An 18686-nucleotide genomic window follows, 5' to 3' on the forward strand; every position below is an offset into this window, starting at 1 on the left:
AGGAGTTGGAGGCTGCAGTGAGCTATGATTGCACAACTGCATTCCAACCTGGGCAACACAGTGAGACCTTGTCTCAAAAAAGAGAGATATGCTATGCAGCCCAGCAGGCAGGGAGACCCCCAAAAGTACAGTACCTTTCCAGAGCATCCCAACACTGAAGAAATTTTTCCACTGAAGAAAAGGAGAAATGGAGAATGTTGAAAATTACAGGCTTCCGGAAACGGAGAAAAGGCAAAATGCTAGTCAAAAGTGGGAAATGCAAGAATAAAAGTAGGACAACAAAAAGATAAATAAACAGACTATCAGATCCTAAGGAAAACAATGTGCTAAGCCCAGGAGAAGACAGAAAATGATCTATTCGGAGAAGAAATGGGGTACCTTTCTCCTCAAAGGCTCTACAGTTTAGAACCTCATAATCTGAATCCTTCCAAAGTTTATTCAGCAAACTAGAGGTTTGTATCCTATAAAACGAATTTGTGCTGATAGGAATGAAACGTTTAACCTTCATAGATGAGGGCTCAGACCTGTGGGTGCCTTTAATTACCAGATTAAGGCCAAAGGTAATTTTATAGGCAGAGCCTACCTGAAAATGGTTCAGCTGTGTCCATCTGGAGAGTTCTATATTTTACAGTTTTTCCATGTTTGAGATTAATGCTCTGACATGGGAGATTGCATGTGACAGGGCAGTGCAAATCCTGATCTCTTTCTGCCCCAACCTTCAAACTCAAATTAAAAAAAAAAAAAAAAAAGGCTGGGCGTGGTGACTCCCGCCTGTAATCTCAGTACTTTGGAAGGCCGAGGCGGGCGGATCACGAGGTCAGGAGATCGAGACCATCCTGGCTAACACAGTGAAACCCGTCTCTACTAAAAATACAAAATATTAGCCGGGCGTGGTGGCATGTGCCTGTAATCCTAGCTACTCGGGAGATTGAGGCAGGAGAATCGCTTGAACCCAGGAGGCGGAGGTTGCAGTGAGCCGAGATCCCGCCACTGCACTACAGCCTGGGTGACAGAGCAAGACTCCATTCTCAAAAAAAAAAAAAAGTTACAATGTTCAGGATTATGAAATGCTATACAGTCAGTTAAAAAGGTCTTTCTTTAGTAACAAATGACTTAATCTTTGTTCTGCTGACAAGAAAATTATAGCTGATTTTTTACTGACTCTGCAAAAGTCACAGGCTGTAAGAGGGTTTGGGTAGACCACAGTGTGACTCTTCTAACTAGTGATTGTCTTTTTTCCACCCCACCCCCTTCACTAGGTTTTGTTCTAGGGGTAACCATGTTATCTGAAAGCATATGGAATATCTCCAGTATGTTCAAACACTAGGTATTTATTGAGAGCCTTCCATGAGCCAAGCATTGTGCACGACTCTGGGCATTTCTAATTACTAGGTTCAGAGTTAAGTTTTCTTTGTTATTATTATTATTTTTTTTTAATTTTTAGCTCCCTGCAATGCATGAAACAACGCAGAGTGGTACTAGACGTTTTCTAGTACTCATCAACACACGCTCAAACCAAAATCGCTGGGCAGAAAGTCCCTTTCCCACCATCTAACAAAAAGAGAAAACTTCTTGCTATATCCTCGAGAGTCTTTGAGCTCATCTATCTTCACTAGTACAATAGTAATAAAAAATAAAAATAAATTTTAAAAATAACGCTACCAGATCGGACTGGAGAATCAAACGATTGCAGTTCCGAAGTCTCCCTCAAAGCAAACAAAATTAAGCGGGAGGGATAAAAAAGTTCTTGATAAAAGTGTTGGGTCCCCAAGATAACCAAGAAAGTGTGGAGTTAGAAGTTCTCAGCAGATGAACTTTAACTTCGCGGGCCTGGGGGGAAGAAGGTCCCCAAAGGTCCCCGAATCCAGTCAAGATGCTCTGGCCACCCACAAGCGTCTGCCTGGGGGGAAGCGGTAGTTGGCGTGGCGCTGCGTTAGGGGCTCAAGGGCAGAAAGGACGACCCGGAGGACTGCCGAGCCGGCGGCTTACCCATAACCGAGCAGTTGACATCGCGCTGGGAACCGCTGGAGCCCACCTGGAAGACCCAGGTACCCAGCAGGTCAAGATAGGTGCAGTTGGCAGGTGTGTCGCAGCGCACGGCGCGGTCGCCGGAGAGAAGCAGCAGGAGGGCGGCGAGCAGCGAGGCGGGCCCAGGACCCATGCTGCCGGGAGCTGAGAGAAGAGGTGAAGAGTTACCAGGAAGCCGAGCGCTGCGGGCTAGCGGTGAGTCCACCGCGAGGCGCCCGCCTAGAAATAGCTACGCCGGCCCGGAAACCCGGGGGCGGGATCACTGAGCAGCAGGGGATTGGGGGTTGGGCGCCAGGCGAGTGCCCGTCCCTGAAGCGGGGACTTGGGAGCGCGCGCTGCCCCTCACTTGACTGCAAGTGGACCCAGAACTAGGGAATATCCCAGGCACAGATTTTTTTTTTTTTTTTTTTTTTTTTTTGCCGAGGGACGTTTCAAAATTTTGCACGGCCAGGGTGACAAAAAGAGGATTTAAGACCCACAAGAAGTCCTCACATGACCCAGACTTCGTTCCTGTGCAGTAACGTAGGGAGAGAAGGAAAGGATGTGGGGGGAATAAGGGGGTGGGTCAGGTGAAAGAGCGCGACAGAAGGAGAGATCTAGCAAGTGGAGTTCTGTTTTACTTGCTATTCTTCCCCTTTAGTCTTTTTTCTCAGGTCCAGTTGCCTCATAACCAAATTTTTTTTTCCTCTGAAAAACTTAGCTAGCTAACATCAACTATTCCAGCTGTTTGAGAACTTATCTTCCTTCCGTTTTTCAACTCTTCCTACTTTTTTATGTGCTTGATTTTGTTTTGTTTCCTGGTAAATGCTGTTTGCCTGTTTGCATTCAGCAGAATTCAGTTGTTGTGCAAACCTGCAGTTTTGGTGTATTAGCGTTATGGGGGTTTTCTTTCTGGCACGCACACACATGGCTCTCTCAGAGATGATATTGCTCAACCCCTTTTATGTTACAGAGGAAAAGCAGGAGGCCCAGAGAGAGGAAGCGGCTTGCCCAGGGTGAGAAGGGTGAGGAAGGAAGCTAGCCAATGGGAGAAGGCTGGTCTTATGAACCGTTCTAGTGTGCCAGTCTGATCGCCAAAAATTATTAGGTAGCACTATTTCCAGGTGCCTCCTTGCTCAGTTTAAATATCACCCTTTTCCGTAAGAGCCTCCCGTTCTTTCCTGGCTTTTGTTGGTAATTGGGGCTCCTTTCTCCCAGTGAGCCTACTAGGTGTCAGGCCCTGTGGACACAGTGATGAACAAGACAGACCTGATGTGTCCCCGTTTTCTTTGGGATATGAATTTTTGCCCCCTTTACACTGGTCACAAATCAATATTCATATGTCCATTTTTTTTCCACCAGATTATAAACATTCAAAGAGAGCAGGTCCAAATTATTCATTTATATCTCCCTAGATTCTGGTTTATTCAGAAAGTGTCCTTGAGTGTTAAAATAAGTGTACTTAATATTCTTATCTTGGTTGCCAAGCTTGAAAGCCAGTTTCAATGAGGCAAAAGGAGTTGTCCTTGAAAGTTCAGAGGTGAAAATACTCTTCAATGGGGGCACAAATTTCAAAAGCCTGGGGCGGGGTTGGTGGGGGGAGTTGGGGAACACCTTACTTTTAGGTTTTATATACCTTCTTAGAATTAAAAGCTGACATTGTATAATTAAGCTAACACACTATTTATTTAAAGATACCATGACAGATTAAGCTTCCCTTCCTGAATCTCTGGGAAAGTGTGCTACTGATTGTTAAAACATTAAAATTTGTATTAGGTCATCAATATTGAAGAGCCAGTTTAGATTGAAATTTCTTTGATGAACATAATCAAAGTAACACACTTAATTGTAAAGAAGTTTAAAACAGTCTTTATTCAATGATTGAATAATAGAAAAAGATCTTGGGGACCTCTTAGTCTAATGGATTCATTTTAAAATTGGGAAATGGAGATTCAGAGAGTTAAATCACTTGCTGAATGTCATATTGCCACTCAGTGAGATTTAAGAATGAACCTCAGGCACATTGATTTTCAGTTTAGTTTATTTCTACTAATCTAATAATTCCCATACTGTTCTTTCTCAAAAATAACTACTAACTCTCCATTCCACACACACACAAAATTGATTCTCAAACCGAACAGACCCCAAATCCTTTACTATTCTGAAATGAAATTAATATATAAACCACTTACACACTTAATAAAAAGAAAAGTAATGCCAAATGTAATATAAAGAAGAAATCAGATATTTTAAATATATTTCTAATATAATAAGATATATCCCATCATGTGAAATGTTCAAGTTTGACTGTGTTGGAAAACATAATGAGGCACTCAGATACTTGCTCTTCACACTTCTGTAACCACCCAATGGATTCACCTGGCCTGCTGCCTAGACAGAGCCAATTTATCAAGACAGGGGAATTGCAATGGAGGAAGAGTAATTCATGCAGAGCCAGCTGTGGGGGAGACGGGAGTTTTATTATCACTCAGTCTCCCCGAGCATTCAGGGATCAGAGTTTTCAAAGATAATTTGGTGGGTAGGGGCTTGGGAAGTGGGGAATGCTGATTGGTCAAGTTGGAGATGGAATCATAGGGGGTCTAAGTAGGTTTTTCTTGCTATCTTCTGTTCCTGGGTGGGATGGCAGATATGGTTGAGCCAGATTGCTGGTCTCAGTGGTGTTAGCTGATCTATGGAGTGCAGGGTCTGTAAAATATCTCAAGCACTGATCTTAGATTTTACAATAGAGATGTTATCCCTAGGAGCAACTTGGAGGGAGGGAGGGTGCAGACTCTTGGAGCCAGAGGCCACATGACCCCTAAACTGTGATTTCTAATCTCGTAGCTAATTTGTTAGTCCTGCAAAGGCAGACTGGTCCCCAGGGAAGAAGGGCGTCTTTTCGAGAAAGGGCTATTATCAATTTTGTTTCAGAGTCAAACCATGAACTGAATTACTTCCCAAAGTTTGTTCCACCTATGCCCAGGAATGAAAAAGGACAGCTTAAAGGTTAGAAGCCAGATGGAGTCAATTAGGTCTGATTTCTTTCACAGTTATAATTTTCGCAAAGGTGGTTTCACTTCTATGTAAAATTGTAGAATCATGGTAAATGTGATCCGAACTTTTTTCTGAGAACACAAATGATTTCTGATGAGTTATAACTCAAATCCTTATCAAATAATCTCTCAAACACCATACCAAAGTTGTTGATGTTAGACAATTCTTGGTCAAATTCCCAGGGGAACAAAGTAGAATTTTCTGTTGAAGGTTTATCAAGAGGTTGCATTCCCAAAAATTCAGTATATGTTAAAATTATATAAAGCAAAAGTGAGCTTATGTGCAAAACACAGTCTGTCACTAGGTTCCCATCATTAAAAGCAGGTTTACAAAGAGGCAGCATTACTTAGCAGTGGTTCTCAAAGTGTAGCCTGGGACAAGGGACATCAGCATCTGTCTTAGTCTGTTTTCTGTTGCTAGAACTGAATACCTGAGACTCGGTAATTTAAAACAAAGAAAATTATTTGTTGTTCAAAATTATGGTTGTTCAACTATAATTGTTGAAAATTATAGTTCTAGAGACAGGTAAGTCCTAGACAGGTAAGTTCTTGCTGGTTGAGACTCTTTGCAGAGTCCCAAGGTAGTACAGGGTATCACATGGCAAAGGGGGTCATGAGAGATGGCCAAACTAGTGCTTGTTACAGACTCACCCTCATGATAACTAACCCTTGATAACTCCATAATCCATTCATCTATTAATCCATGATACATTCATCCATTCATGAGGGCACTGCCAATCACTTCTCAAAGGTCCCACCTCTCAACACATGACTTTTGGGGGACAACCTGTATTCAAACCACAGCATTCTGTCCCTGGCCCCCAGAATTCATGGCCTTCTCACAATTCAAAATACAGTCATTCCATCCTAGTAGTCCCAAAAGACTTAATTTGTTCCAGCACCAACTCAAAAGTCTAATGTGTCATCTGTGAGTTTGTGAAATCAAAACAAGTTATCTACTTCCTAGATACAATGGTGGGACAGGTATAGGGTATACACTCCCTTTCCAAAAGAGACAAATAGGCCAGAAGAAAGAAGTAACAGGCCCAAGCAAGTCAAAAACTCAGCAGAGAAGACTTAAATTTTAAGGCTGGAGAATAATCTTTCTTGATTCCGTGTCCAGCATCTTATGCACATTGGGGGATGGGGTATTTCAGGAGGCTTCAAGGCACCCTGGTGCTCTCAGCTTTCCCAGGCAGGTATTGCATACTGCTGGTGGCTCTACTGTTCTGGGGCCTTTGGTGGCAGTCTGGCTCTTACAGCTGCATTAGGCATTGCCCTTAGGGGGGCCCTCTGCAACAGCCCCAGTTCCACTGTTCCACTTGGTATTGCCCTAGTGGAAGCTCTCTGCAGTAGCTCTACCCCCAGACAGTCCAACACATTCTTCAAAATCTAAATGGAGGCTGCCAGGCCTCCACAGCTCTTGCATTCTATGCACCTGCAGAATTAGTACCACATGGATACTGCCATGGTTTACCACTTGTACATCCTAGAGCTGCAGGTTAATCTGCACCTGTGGCTGCTTGAACCACAGCTGGGGGCGCTGAGGGGCAGTGTGCTGGAATGCAGGGAGTAGAGACCCAAAGCAGCCCTGGGCAGCAGTCCATCCCCCGGAATTATTCTGCCCTCTTAGAGCTCAGGGCCTATGAGGAAGGGGCAGCCTCAAAGATCCCAGAAATGCCTCTGGGGTTTTTAACTTCATTGTCTTGGATAGCCTTTGGCTTCATTCTATCCATGGTGACCTCTTTAGAAATCTCTTCACCATACCCAAACACCCCTTTCACTCTTAAGATGCCCAGGCTTCAAATTTTCTAATATTTTTCTATTCTGTTTTTTCTTATATCTTACTATAAGTAGCTAAAAGAAGGCATTTAGTAGCCTAAATACTTTGCTGCTTAGATATTCCTTCCACCAGATATCCTAGTTTATCACTGTTAGGTTCTGCATTTCATGAAGTCCTAGGACACGGACACAATTTAGCCAAGGTCTTAGCCAGTTTATAGCAGCGATGGCCTTTACTCCAGTTTCCAATACCTTGTTCCTCATTTCCATCTGGGACCTCATCGGAATGGTCTTTTCTGTTCATATTTCTATCAGCATTCTGATCATGACCACTTAACTGATCTCTAAGGAGTTTCAGACTTTCTCTAGCTTTTTGTTTTACTAAACCCTCACCAGAATCAGCCTTAATGCTCCATTCACAGTGATACAAGCTTTTTCTAGCCCGCTTATCCAAATTCTTCCAGACTGTTCATTACCCAGTTTCAAAGCCGTGTTTGTATTTTCAGGTATTCACTATTAGCAACAGCCCGACTTCTTTGTACCAATTTTCTGTGTTAGTTGATTTTCTGTTGTTATAACTGAATAACTGAGACTGGGTAATTATAAAGAAAAGACTTATTTCTTACAGTTCTGGAGGCTAGGAAGTCCATGGTCAGGTGGCCACAACTGGTGAGGGTCTCCGTCTCCTTGCCAGTGGCGACTCTGCAGAGTCTAGAGGTGGCGCAAGGCATCACACGGTGAGGAAGCTCACAAGAAATGGAGAAACTGGTTTTTATAACACATTCACTTTCATGATAACTAACTCACTTCCTTCATAGCCCATAATCCATTAATCTATGATTGGATTAATCCATTAATGAAGGCAGAGCTCTTATGACCCAATCACCTCTGAAAAGCCCCACCTTTCAACACTGTTGCATTGGTAACCAAACTTCTAACACATGAATTTAACACATAAATTTTAGTGGACAACTATATTCAAACCACAGTAGCATGCCCTCGGAATTTGTTAGAAATGCAAATTCCTGAGTCCCATATCTACCAAATAAGAAAATGTCTGGGTAAATCCCAGCAATTTGTGTTTTAACAATTACCTTTGAGAGGATCCTGATATAAACTGAAATTTGAGAATCACTGGCTTACATATTAATGGCAAGGACTCCAGCCAGACTACCTCTATTTGAAGTCTGGTTCTGACACTCAGCAGTTGTTTACTTTTGAGAAAGTTATTTTACTTCTTTTTGTGCCTTGGTTTTCTCACCTGTAAAATGTTTGTAATTATATTCCCAATGACTACTACCTCACCTGGCTCCGAGAAGACTAAATAAGATAATACAGATTTCTGTGGAGATCTGACTACATACATGTATTACTGTGTGTATTTCTATTGGAAAATTTTCCTTATTAATTAGACAATAGATTCCAAATACAGTTCAATGTAATCCTAGCAATCTGAATAACTCCTAGCACAAAATAAAAGTTCAAATATTTGTTGAATAAATGAATATTATGATTGATATAAATCTGTCTATAATTCATAATATTTGGCAAAGAACAGTATGATTTCTTTTTTTTTTTTTTTTGAACAATGGTAACAGTTTATTGTGCCAAGGATTATAATGCATCTGATTTAAAAAAGAATTACGTTGAACAAAAAGGCTTTTGAAAAATGAATCCAAAAGTGAATATCAATAGTAAATAGTAATAGTAAATATAATAGTAAAAACAAGTAGTAAGTCATACTTATTGAGAACTTATCTTGTGCTATTTCTTTTTTTTTTTTTTTTAAGTTGCATTTTCTTTTTTTTTCTTTTTTTTTCTTTTATTGTAATTATTATTATTATTATTATTATTATACTTTAGGTTTTATGGTACATGTGCCCAATGTGCAGGTAAGTTACATATGTATACATGTGCCATGCTGGTGCACTGCACCCACCAACTCGTCATCTAGCATTAGGTATATCTCCCAATGTTATCCCTCCCCCCTCCCCCCAACCCACAACAGTCCCTGAAGTGTGATGTTCCCCTTCCTGTGTCCATGTGTTCTCATTGTTCAATTCCCACCTATGAGTGAGAATATGTGGTGTTTGGTTTTTTGTTCTTGCGATAGTTTACTGAGAATGATGATTTCCAATTTCATCCATGTCCCTACAAAGGACATGAACTCATCATTTCTTATGGCTGCATAGTATTCCATGGTGTAGATGTGCCACATTTTCTTAATCCAGTCTATCATTGTTGGACATTTGGGTTGGTTCCAAGTCTTTGCTATTGTGAATAATGCGGCAATAAACATACGTGTGCATGTGTCTTTATAGCAGCATGATTTATAGTCCTTTGGGTATATACCCAGTAATGGGATGGCTGGATCGAATGGAACTTCTAGTTCTAGATCCCTGAGGAATTGCCACACTGACTTCCACAAGGGTTGAACTAGTTTACAGTCCCACCAACAGTGTAAAAGTGTTCCTATTTCTCCACATCCTCTCCAGCACCTGTTGTTTCCTGACTTTTTAATGATCGCCATTCTAACTGGTGTGAGATGGTATCTCATTGTGGTTTTGATTTGCATTTCTCTGATGGCCAGTGATGGTGAGCATTTTTTCATGTGTCTTTTGGCTGCATAAATGTCTTCTTTTGAGAAGTGTCTGTTCATGTCCTTCGCCCACTTTTTGATGGGGTTGTTTGTTTTTTTCTTGTAAATTTGTTGGAGTTCATTGTAGATTCTGGATATTAGCCCTTTGTCAGATGAGTAGGTTGCGAAAATTTTCTCCCATTTTGTAGGTTGCCTGTTCACTCTGATGGTAGTTTCCTTTGCTGTGCAGAAGCTCTTTAGTTTAATTAGATCCCATTTGTCAATTTTGGCTTTTGTTGCCATTGCTTTTGGTGTTTTAGACATGAAGTCCTTGCCCATGCCTATGTCCTGAATGGTATTGCCTAGGTTTTCTTCTAGGGTTTTTATGGTTTTAGGTCTAACATTTAAGTCTTTAATCCATCTTGAATTGATTTTTGTATAAGGTGTAAGGAAGGGATCCAGTTTCAGCTTTCTACATATGGCTAGCCAGTTTTCCCAGCACCATTTATTAAATAGGGAATCCTTTCCCCATTTCTTGTTTTTCTCAGGTTTATCAAAGATCAGATGGTTGTAGATATGTGGCATTATTTCTGACGGCTCTGTTCTGTTCCATTGATCTATATCTCTGTTTTGGTACCAGTACCATGCTGTTTTGGTTACTGTAGCCTTGTAGTATAGTTTGAAGTCAGGTAGCGTGATGCCTCCAGCTTTGTTCTTTTGGCTTAGGATTGACTTGGCGATGCGGGCTCTTTTTTGGTTCCATATGAACTTTAAAGTAGTTTTTTCCAATTCTGTGAAGAAAGTCATTGGTAGCTTGATGGGGATGGCATTGAATCTGTAAATTACCTTGGGAAGGATGGCCATTTTCATGATATTGATTCTTCCTACCCATGAGCATGGAATGTTCTTCCATTTGTTTGTATCCTCTTTTATTTCCTTGAGCAGTGGTTTGTAGTTCTCCTTGAAGAGGTCTTTCACATCCCTTGTAAGTTGGATTCCTAGGTATTTTATTCTCTTTGAAGCAATTGTGAATGGGAGTTCACTCATGATTTTGCTCTCTGTTTGTCTGTTATTGATGTATAAGAATGCTTGTGATTTTTGCACATTCATTTTGTATCCTGAGACTTTGCTGAAGTTGCTTATCAGCTTAAGTAGATTTTGGGCTGAGACAATGGGGTTTTCTAGATATACTATCATGTCATCTGCAAACAGGGACAATTTGACTTCCTCTTTTCCTAATTGAATACCCTTGATTTCCTTCTCCTGCCTAATTGCCCTGGACAACAGTATGATTTCTATGTTCTCTGCCTCATGAATAAATTGGAAAAACTATGCTAGAATACATATCAAAACTAAGAAAGATCTTAGAGGAAGAATTTGATATATTAATATTATACTATGTTGTTTGCTATTGTATATACCTCTGTAATTAGTAGTAATGATAATGATCATAATAATTTTATTTACCACTTTACATTTTACCAAAATAACAAACATATATTAATATTATCCCATTTAATCATCTCACAATTGTATAAAGAAAGTATTACCTGATTTCTATTTTATCTCTGATCAAATTGAGGCTCAAATAATTTATTAGAGAGCAATGCCTGTGGAAGAAAAAGGAGGGAAGGAACAGGAATAAGAAGAGAAACTCAGATGACAGGGTAGTTCTCTGACACCTGCTAAAGAAGGAGGGAAAGAGGACTGGGGCAAAGAAGACTTAGAGATACACCTCTGAGATAGCCTCGGCCAGCCTAGCAGGGAACTCTGGTGCAAAGACTGCCCATAAGGGAGCTTGGCTTAAGCCCAAATGGCCAGGCCTCATACCTGTGCTGCACTTAGCAGTTGGTCTTGATTGAAAAGCTGAGGTGAATCCTGAAGCCATGATGGCTGGAAGCTGTCAGCAAAGGACACCCCTATGGCAGGTGCTCTCTGGAAGAGAAATGGGAGCAGAGCGCCACCATGGCAGCCACAATGGAGAAACTTCTGTTTGAAATTATGGGTTTATTCAAAGCATAAGAAGGAGGCTGGACCATTTGTTCAGGCCTTATGATGTCCTGGGTACTGTACTCTGTTTCTGTCTCCTGATCTTCTAGGCAGATGTCAAAACTCTCTCTCCTATGACCCCATGCTCCTGCATTCATAATTCATTACAATTATCTGAGTGAATGACTGTCTTTTCCATAAGGCTCCATGCTCCTTGACAGCAGGAATATATTATTTTCGTACATCAAGGTTCATCACAGAACCTGGTAAATGTTTATTCATTTATTCACTCAATAAAATGTATAAAAGAAAGGAAAAAAGATATGAAGCTAAGCAGGAAGGAAGGCAGAAGGAGAGAATAATGAAATTTCTGTGCAAGAAAACTCAGCTAATTAGACCTTACTATTATGGTGGACGAAAAGAAATAACAGGTTTGCTTTGGTAATGCTGCCCAGCTTGGTTGATTGCACAATACCAATGTTTCTCAAAGTTTTGTTCTCAGGACTCCTTTGCATTCTTAAACGATATACAGAACCCAAAGAGCTTTTGCTTATATAGTCAATATCTGATAATATTTACTCTATTCGAAATGAAACGTACAAAAATAGAATATTGACTTATTCATTTAACAAAAAAAATGAAAGTAACACTCTTGAAGATATAGCTGTAGTTCCAAAACAAACAAACAAAAATTAATGGGAAGAGCAACATTATCTTATAGATTTGCAAAATCTTTAATATCTGGCTTAATGAAAGAGTGCTGTCTTATCTACTTCTGCATTCCATCTATTGAAATATGTTGCTTTAGTTGAAGAATATGAAAAAAACCAGCATTATACAGATATATAATTGAAAATGAAGAACGTAGAGAACTCCTGCAAGGATCCCCATAGGTCTTTGGAGCACACTCTGAAAACCTCTTCACTATAATAATTTTCCACTCTGAGATCTCTCACTGACAGCTATCTCAAAAATATGTGCCCTTTGTCATAAGGCAAAGAGGGATGGGCAGAGAGTGTGGTTGGATGACTATGACACAACTGCAAGAATGGAGAAACCACAGAAAGCATAGCCCTTACAAATTGTGGCTCACTAGTGTTACTTTTGTATATCAGGCATCTGAATATTCTAGGTTTATTCAGTTAAGATATGTAAAAAATAATAGGGGAACTTTTTTAATGTGATGGAATAAGAGTTTATAACATTAGAAAAATAATCATTATGCTTTCTATTTCAATAGCTTATTATCAGCTGCATAGTACATTCATGTTTTGTGTCAACCTGAGAATCATCTTCCAGATATTATTACTCCCATTTTACAAATAAGGAAACTGAGGCTCGGAAGCAATAAGTGACTTTTTAATAAAAATACTACTGGTGAATAGAAAGCTGATAATCAACAAGACTTCTGGCTTTAAGTCCGATTGTTAGAGTGGAGTTAAGAGAATGAGATTTTGTCTAATTATTGATGCAGACAAATATGAAATCAAGAAAAACAAAGGTTTTACAAATGAACTATACACATGATGCATGTTGAGTCACCTGTGGAACTGTGAATTACTGAGATAGTCTCTACTGTGTGATCCCATTCTCACTTCACTATTTCTGTTAAATAAACCAAGTTTTTGAAATGAAAATTTTCAGAAGCGTTATTGTTTGCTAATAGATGAGGATTATCCCATAGACCACACTAGTAAGAAAAATGCTGAAGAGACAAGGACAAACTTCATGAATGTGTCCACTTTGCTCTGTTTCCACCAATACCACTCTGGTCCAATATGCCATAATTTCTTGCTGGACTATGGCAATTACTTTCTAATTTCATTTTCTTTTCATTGAATTTAATGCACAAGCCAGGAACCTAAGTGCCTTCCTTGGCTCTTCCCTCTCCTGTCTCCCACCTTGTATCTGATCAGTGAGTCCGACTGAGTCTACCATCACCACTTTCCTTTTTTTTTAATTTAAATGTAAATCATTAATTCCCTTGCTTAATACTCCTCAGTAGGCTACCTTTTTGTCATGTTTGAATAAAATCCCAGAAGACCCTACATCACTGGCCCCATTTATCCCTTTGATCCTCTAGTTGTTCACTCTCCCAGGAACCTGCTTTCTCTTTGATCCTCAAACCCTCTAGACTTCTCTCTTCATTACCTTTTCACTTTGCTATTTTTCTCTGCCTGAAATAATTCACATCATTTTTCAAAAAACTACTCATTCTCACTGTTTGTGAAATTCTCACTGATAAATATTTTACCTTCTCAGAAAGGCCTCCACTAACCATAATATCTATGGTGGCCTTTTCCAGCTGTTCACTTTTATCACTGTCAACTGAAAAATGAGAAAGTTAATACAGAAAAGAGAGCTTTGTTCCTTATAAAGGGTTGTAGCCTGCAGGGTGGCCATTCTGACAGGCCAGGAAGTGTAGCCTCTGTCCAGAAGCCAGAAACAGATATTTCGAGAGTGAAAAGAATAAGACAGGGATTTATACTGAATGAGGTGGACAAATATACATATTCAATAAGGTATAGGAGGAATCATGAATATTCATGAAAGGAGAAATATGTGCATGTGCAATTTTGCTCCATGCGTCTCTGTGGGACCCATGTGCAAAAAATGGGGCATTAGCACCATCTGAGGGCGGAGTTTTTGGCCTTCTCATATCAAAAGGTGAAGCAGAGGACACAAAAACCCTCACTACTCATCTTCCTGTAGACTTCCAGAACCACTCCATGGTCGGTGGTCTCTCATCAGGAAGGAATGCTGGTTGGTTATCTTGTTGAAACAGCAAAAAGAAGGGGCAGCATCAGGCATTGGTTGATATCAGTGATGGAGCAAGTATTTCCAAAGGGCTGGTTTCTGTTTAACTTAGGGTTATCCAAACTTTTGGCTTCACTGGGCCACATTGGGAGAAGAATTGTCTTTGGCTATGCATGAAATACACTAACACTGGCGGGGCGTGGTGGCTCATGCCTGTAATCCCAGCACTTTGGGAGGCCGAGGCAGGCGGATCACGAGGTCAGGAGATCGAGACCATCCTGCCTAACATGGTGAAACCGTGTCTCTACTAAAAAATACACAAAATTAGCTGGGCGTGGTGGTGGGCGCCTGTAGTCCCAGCTATTTGGAAGGCTGAGGCAGGAGAATGGCGTGAACCTGGGAGGTGGAGCTTGCAGTAACCCGAGATCACGCCACTGCATTCCAGCCTGGGCGACAGAGCAAGACTCTGCCTCAAAAAAAAAAAAAAAGAAATACACTAACACTAACAATGGCTGATGAGAAAAAAAGAAAGAAAGAGAGAAAGAAAGAAAGAGAGAAAGGAAGAAAGAAAGAAAGAAAGAGAAAGAAAGAAAGAAAAAGACACACACAAAACTTAAATCTCATAATGTTTTAAGAAAGTTTACAAATTGGTGTTGGTCCGTATTCAAAGCAGTCCTGTGCTGCATGTGGCCCATGGGCTGTGAGTTGGACAAGCTTGCTTTAACCCTTAGGAAAGAAAGTTTAATGGTGGTTAGGAAGCAGTGAGGTTTAACGAGGCATGTCCAACTTCCCATCCCACTGTGGCTGGTAACTCAGTTTTCAAGGTTTCTCTGGGATACCCTTGGCCAAGAAAGGGTCCATTCAGTCTGTTGAGGAGCTTAAGTTTCATTTTCATTTTTCATCACGCTATTTATTTCCAGGTAATACTTAAAATTGCCTGTAATTTTTGGAATTTCTTGTGTATTATGTATCTGCTTCACTGGAATATAAACTCTATGCAGCTTGAGCCTTGTCTGTCTTATTCACTACTATATCCCTAGCACATAATAGGTGCTCAATAATATTTAATGTTGATGGAAACTACTTACTCTCCAGGTTTAACTCTAACAACAACAACAACAAAAGAGTCAGGTTTATTGGGAGCAAATTTTCCTTTGCCAAGCATTTGTGTCAATAGATGATAAATTTTATATTTCTTCCTTTTTTTTTTTTGTGAAACAGTCTCACTCTGTCACCTAGGCTGGAGTGCAGTAGTGTGATCTCAGTTGTAGCCTCTGCCTCCCGGATTCAAGCCATTCTCCTGCCTCAGCCTCCTGGGTAGCTTGAACTACAGGCGCCCGCCACCATGCCTGGCTAATTTTTGTATTTTTAGTAGAGATGGGGTTTTGCCATGTTGACCAGGCTGGTCTCAAACTCCTGACCTCAAGTGATCCACCCACCTCGGCCACCCAAAGTGCTGGGATTACAGGCGTGAGGCACCGTGCCCAGCCAAGTTATATTTCTTACCTCATACTGTTCACCTTTGGAGATATTCATCTAGCACAAGGACTTCATTTTCGGAGATATTTATCCAGCACAAGGGATCTGGTGAGCCCCAGCAGCATCAGGGATGTTACATCAACATGCTAGTGTAGATTAGTTTGGAAGCTATGAAAGTTGACCCTGAATGACTTTATATATATTTAGCTTGCTAACTTCAATTCAAGTTATAAACATGCGTTGGGTAATAGGATGTTAAACCCTATGTCAAAGGGTTTATCTTCAAAGTTTTGCAGTGTGACTTGACTCCTCTTCTCCTTATAGGCTATTGCTTAGAGGGAAACATGAAGTCAAACAAGGCAAATTTTAAACAAGCAAAACTAGAGAGTCTTGGCATGAAGAGAGCAAAGCCAGGCCAGCAGCTGGTCTAAGGATGGCACGTTTAAAGGTCAGAACTATCAGTTTCTCCCAGTTGAGAGATTTCATTTCTTTTCCAAGAATCAGATAACTTACCCAAGTAATGATAGGGGGATATCTAAAATACTGTATTTGCATAATCAGTTGCAGAAATCAGGCTCATTAATACACGACTCTTCCACTTTATTTTTTTATTTTTATTAGAGGCAGTCTCATTCTGTTGCCTAGGTTGGAGTGCAGTGGCATAGTCCACTGCAGCCTCCAGCTCTTGGCCTCAAGCAATCCTCCCACCTCAGCCTCTCAAAACACGGGGATTATAGGTGTAAGCCGTTGCAACTGGCTTCTCCTTTCACTTTAAACACACACCCTTCAGACGGATAGCTAGCTAGCTAGATAGATAGATATAAAAATAGAAAGAACGTGAATAAATAACTTTGCTGCAGATACTAAAGACTAAGGTAACAGAACTCTGAAGAATAAAAGACCTCATTTTCATTGGTGCCTACTCCTTTCTTGTCTTTGTTTCTTCTACTTATTTATATTTATATTTATATTTATATTGTATGATGGAGACATAAAATTCTCTAAATTTTACTTAACATTACACCAAGTGCATTTTGCCATTGTGCTGTAATTGTCATTGTTCTTTTCCTTAACTTTCCTTTCCCCTCTTTTTCTTGCCATACACACCCTGACAAGCAAGCTAACGTATGTTCACTCCCTGGTGTGTATCCTTCCCTCTTTTATTAAACTTAACTAGCCATTTACAAATATGTGTAAGAAGTAGGGGACATATTACTTAAGGGCACAGATTCTGGAACCAGAATGCATGGTTTGAATCTTGGCACTGACCCTACCTGTGTGACTTTAGGAAACTTACTTATCTTCTGTGACTTGGTTTCCCCATCTGTAAAACCAAGATAATAAGAGTACCTATCTCATAGGGTTATAATGAAGTTTTAAATAAATTATTATGTGAAATGCTTAGAACAATAGTGTCATAGGATAAGCACTGTAAAGGCGCTATTATTATTATTTTGTTGCATATATGTATGGATTTTTGTGGCTTTTTATTTTCATGAAAAGGGAACATACTATATACATTTCTCCTCAACCAAATTTTCTTTCTTTCATTAATTCTCCTTAACCTGATTTCATTCTTAACAAAATTCTTCCATTCTTAAAAATACATTACACATATCTCTTGACATCAAGAAATTGAATTCATTTATAGAAAATAGCTGAATGGGATTTAAGGTCTGTAACACATCTATTTAAAACTGTTTTCTTATCAATGGACATTTGGATTATTTCCAGGTATTTTAGCATTATCATTTTTTGCCAGTGCAAACAATGTTGCAATTAAAATTTTTGAACATATATCCTTCCTACAGATACTTTTATTTCTATAGGAATGTGATGAGAACTAATTCCTAGATCAATAGACATTGCTAGATTAAATGTCCAGAACAGACTTAGCTAATCACATTTCCACCAGGAATGTCAGTCCTTTCACGTCCCACCTGGCCCTTTCCTCAAACACTTCCATTCTCTTCTGAGTTGCTTTAAACTTTTTAATTTAAATATTTCAAGTTGTTGAAATATTTCAAATAATTGTTTTTTAATTTTAATATTGTCTCTCTGAAACACCTAAAACCTAGTTTTCTATATGGTGTGATATATAAGTTAAGTTGTCTTTTCATCTAATCAGTGGTACCAGAACCATTTAATAAATAAATATTATTTTCCAGCCGAGCGTGGTGGCTCACGCCTGTAATCCCAGCACTTTGGGAGGCTGAGATGGGCGTATCATGAGGTCAGCAGATCGAGACCATCCTGGCTAACACGGTGAAACCCCGTCTCTACTAAAAATACAAAAAATTAGCCAGGCGTGGTGGCAGGCACCTGTAGTCCCAGCTACTCGGGAAGCTGAGGCAGGAGGATGGCGTGAATCCGGGAAGCGGATCTTGCAGTGGGCCGAGATTGCACCACTGCACTCCAGCCTGGGTGGGGGACAGGGCAAGACTCCATCTCTTAATAAATAAATAAATAATAAAAAATAAATAAACAAATATTATTTTCCCTCTAAATTTCAATAACAAATTCTGGAGTATTTTGCTGTTTTGTTTCAGTAATTAGCTTTAAAGCAAGTTCCGTCACTATTCTTTTTTATATATTTCTCAGCTTTTCTCTGGCATTTTTTCCCCTCCATGTAAATTTTAGGATCACACTTTTGTTCTCAAAATTTTTTATTACTTACAAAATTGTATATTTTTATTTAATGAAGCATTTGATGGATCTAAATTTGGATATAATTTTTTTAAAAAAACATCTTTAGATGTATTCATCTACCCTGATATTTTGTTTATTTTTAATTTATTAATTTCATCTTTTATTAGTTCTAATTTTTTCTTCCTACTTTGTTTCAGTTTGTTTTTTCTATTCTAATTTATTAACATAGTACTTAGTACCTCATTTTCAATCTTTTCCTTAAATAATAAAGACACATTAGGCTCTAAGTTTTCTTCGAGACAAACTTGCATCTCACAAGTTATAATATAAAGTGCTTCTTTTCCTTTGTATTAAAAAGTTTATAATTTAGGTTTGATTTCTAGCTTGTTCTA

General features: G+C 39.6%; 1 protein-coding gene and 1 long non-coding RNA gene across 4 annotated transcripts in view; one reads left to right on the top strand and one right to left on the bottom strand.

Annotated features, from left to right (window-relative positions):
- CTSC (cathepsin C) overlaps positions 1–2564 on the bottom strand; it is a 44238-nt gene extending 41674 nt beyond the window's left edge. The window contains exon 1 of one of the 3 annotated variants that reach the window (XM_054439085.2): positions 1990–2564. In XM_054439085.2, coding sequence (XP_054295060.1) covers positions 1990–2161 — 172 coding nt within the window. In that variant the 5' untranslated portion in view covers positions 2162–2564. The remainder of the gene's footprint in view (positions 1–1989) is intronic. The other 2 variants (XM_054439086.2, XM_063671311.1) reach the window with 2 other exon arrangements.
- Positions 2373–18686, top strand: part of LOC134740272 (uncharacterized) — an 88968-nt gene continuing 72654 nt past the window's right edge. The window contains exon 1 of the long non-coding RNA XR_010127611.1: positions 2373–2545. This is a non-coding gene — a long non-coding RNA (uncharacterized LOC134740272). The remainder of the gene's footprint in view (positions 2546–18686) is intronic.

This window comes from Pongo pygmaeus, chromosome 9 (genome assembly GCF_028885625.2).
Source record: "Pongo pygmaeus isolate AG05252 chromosome 9, NHGRI_mPonPyg2-v2.0_pri, whole genome shotgun sequence".
NCBI classification, from domain to species: domain Eukaryota; kingdom Metazoa; phylum Chordata; class Mammalia; order Primates; family Hominidae; genus Pongo; species Pongo pygmaeus.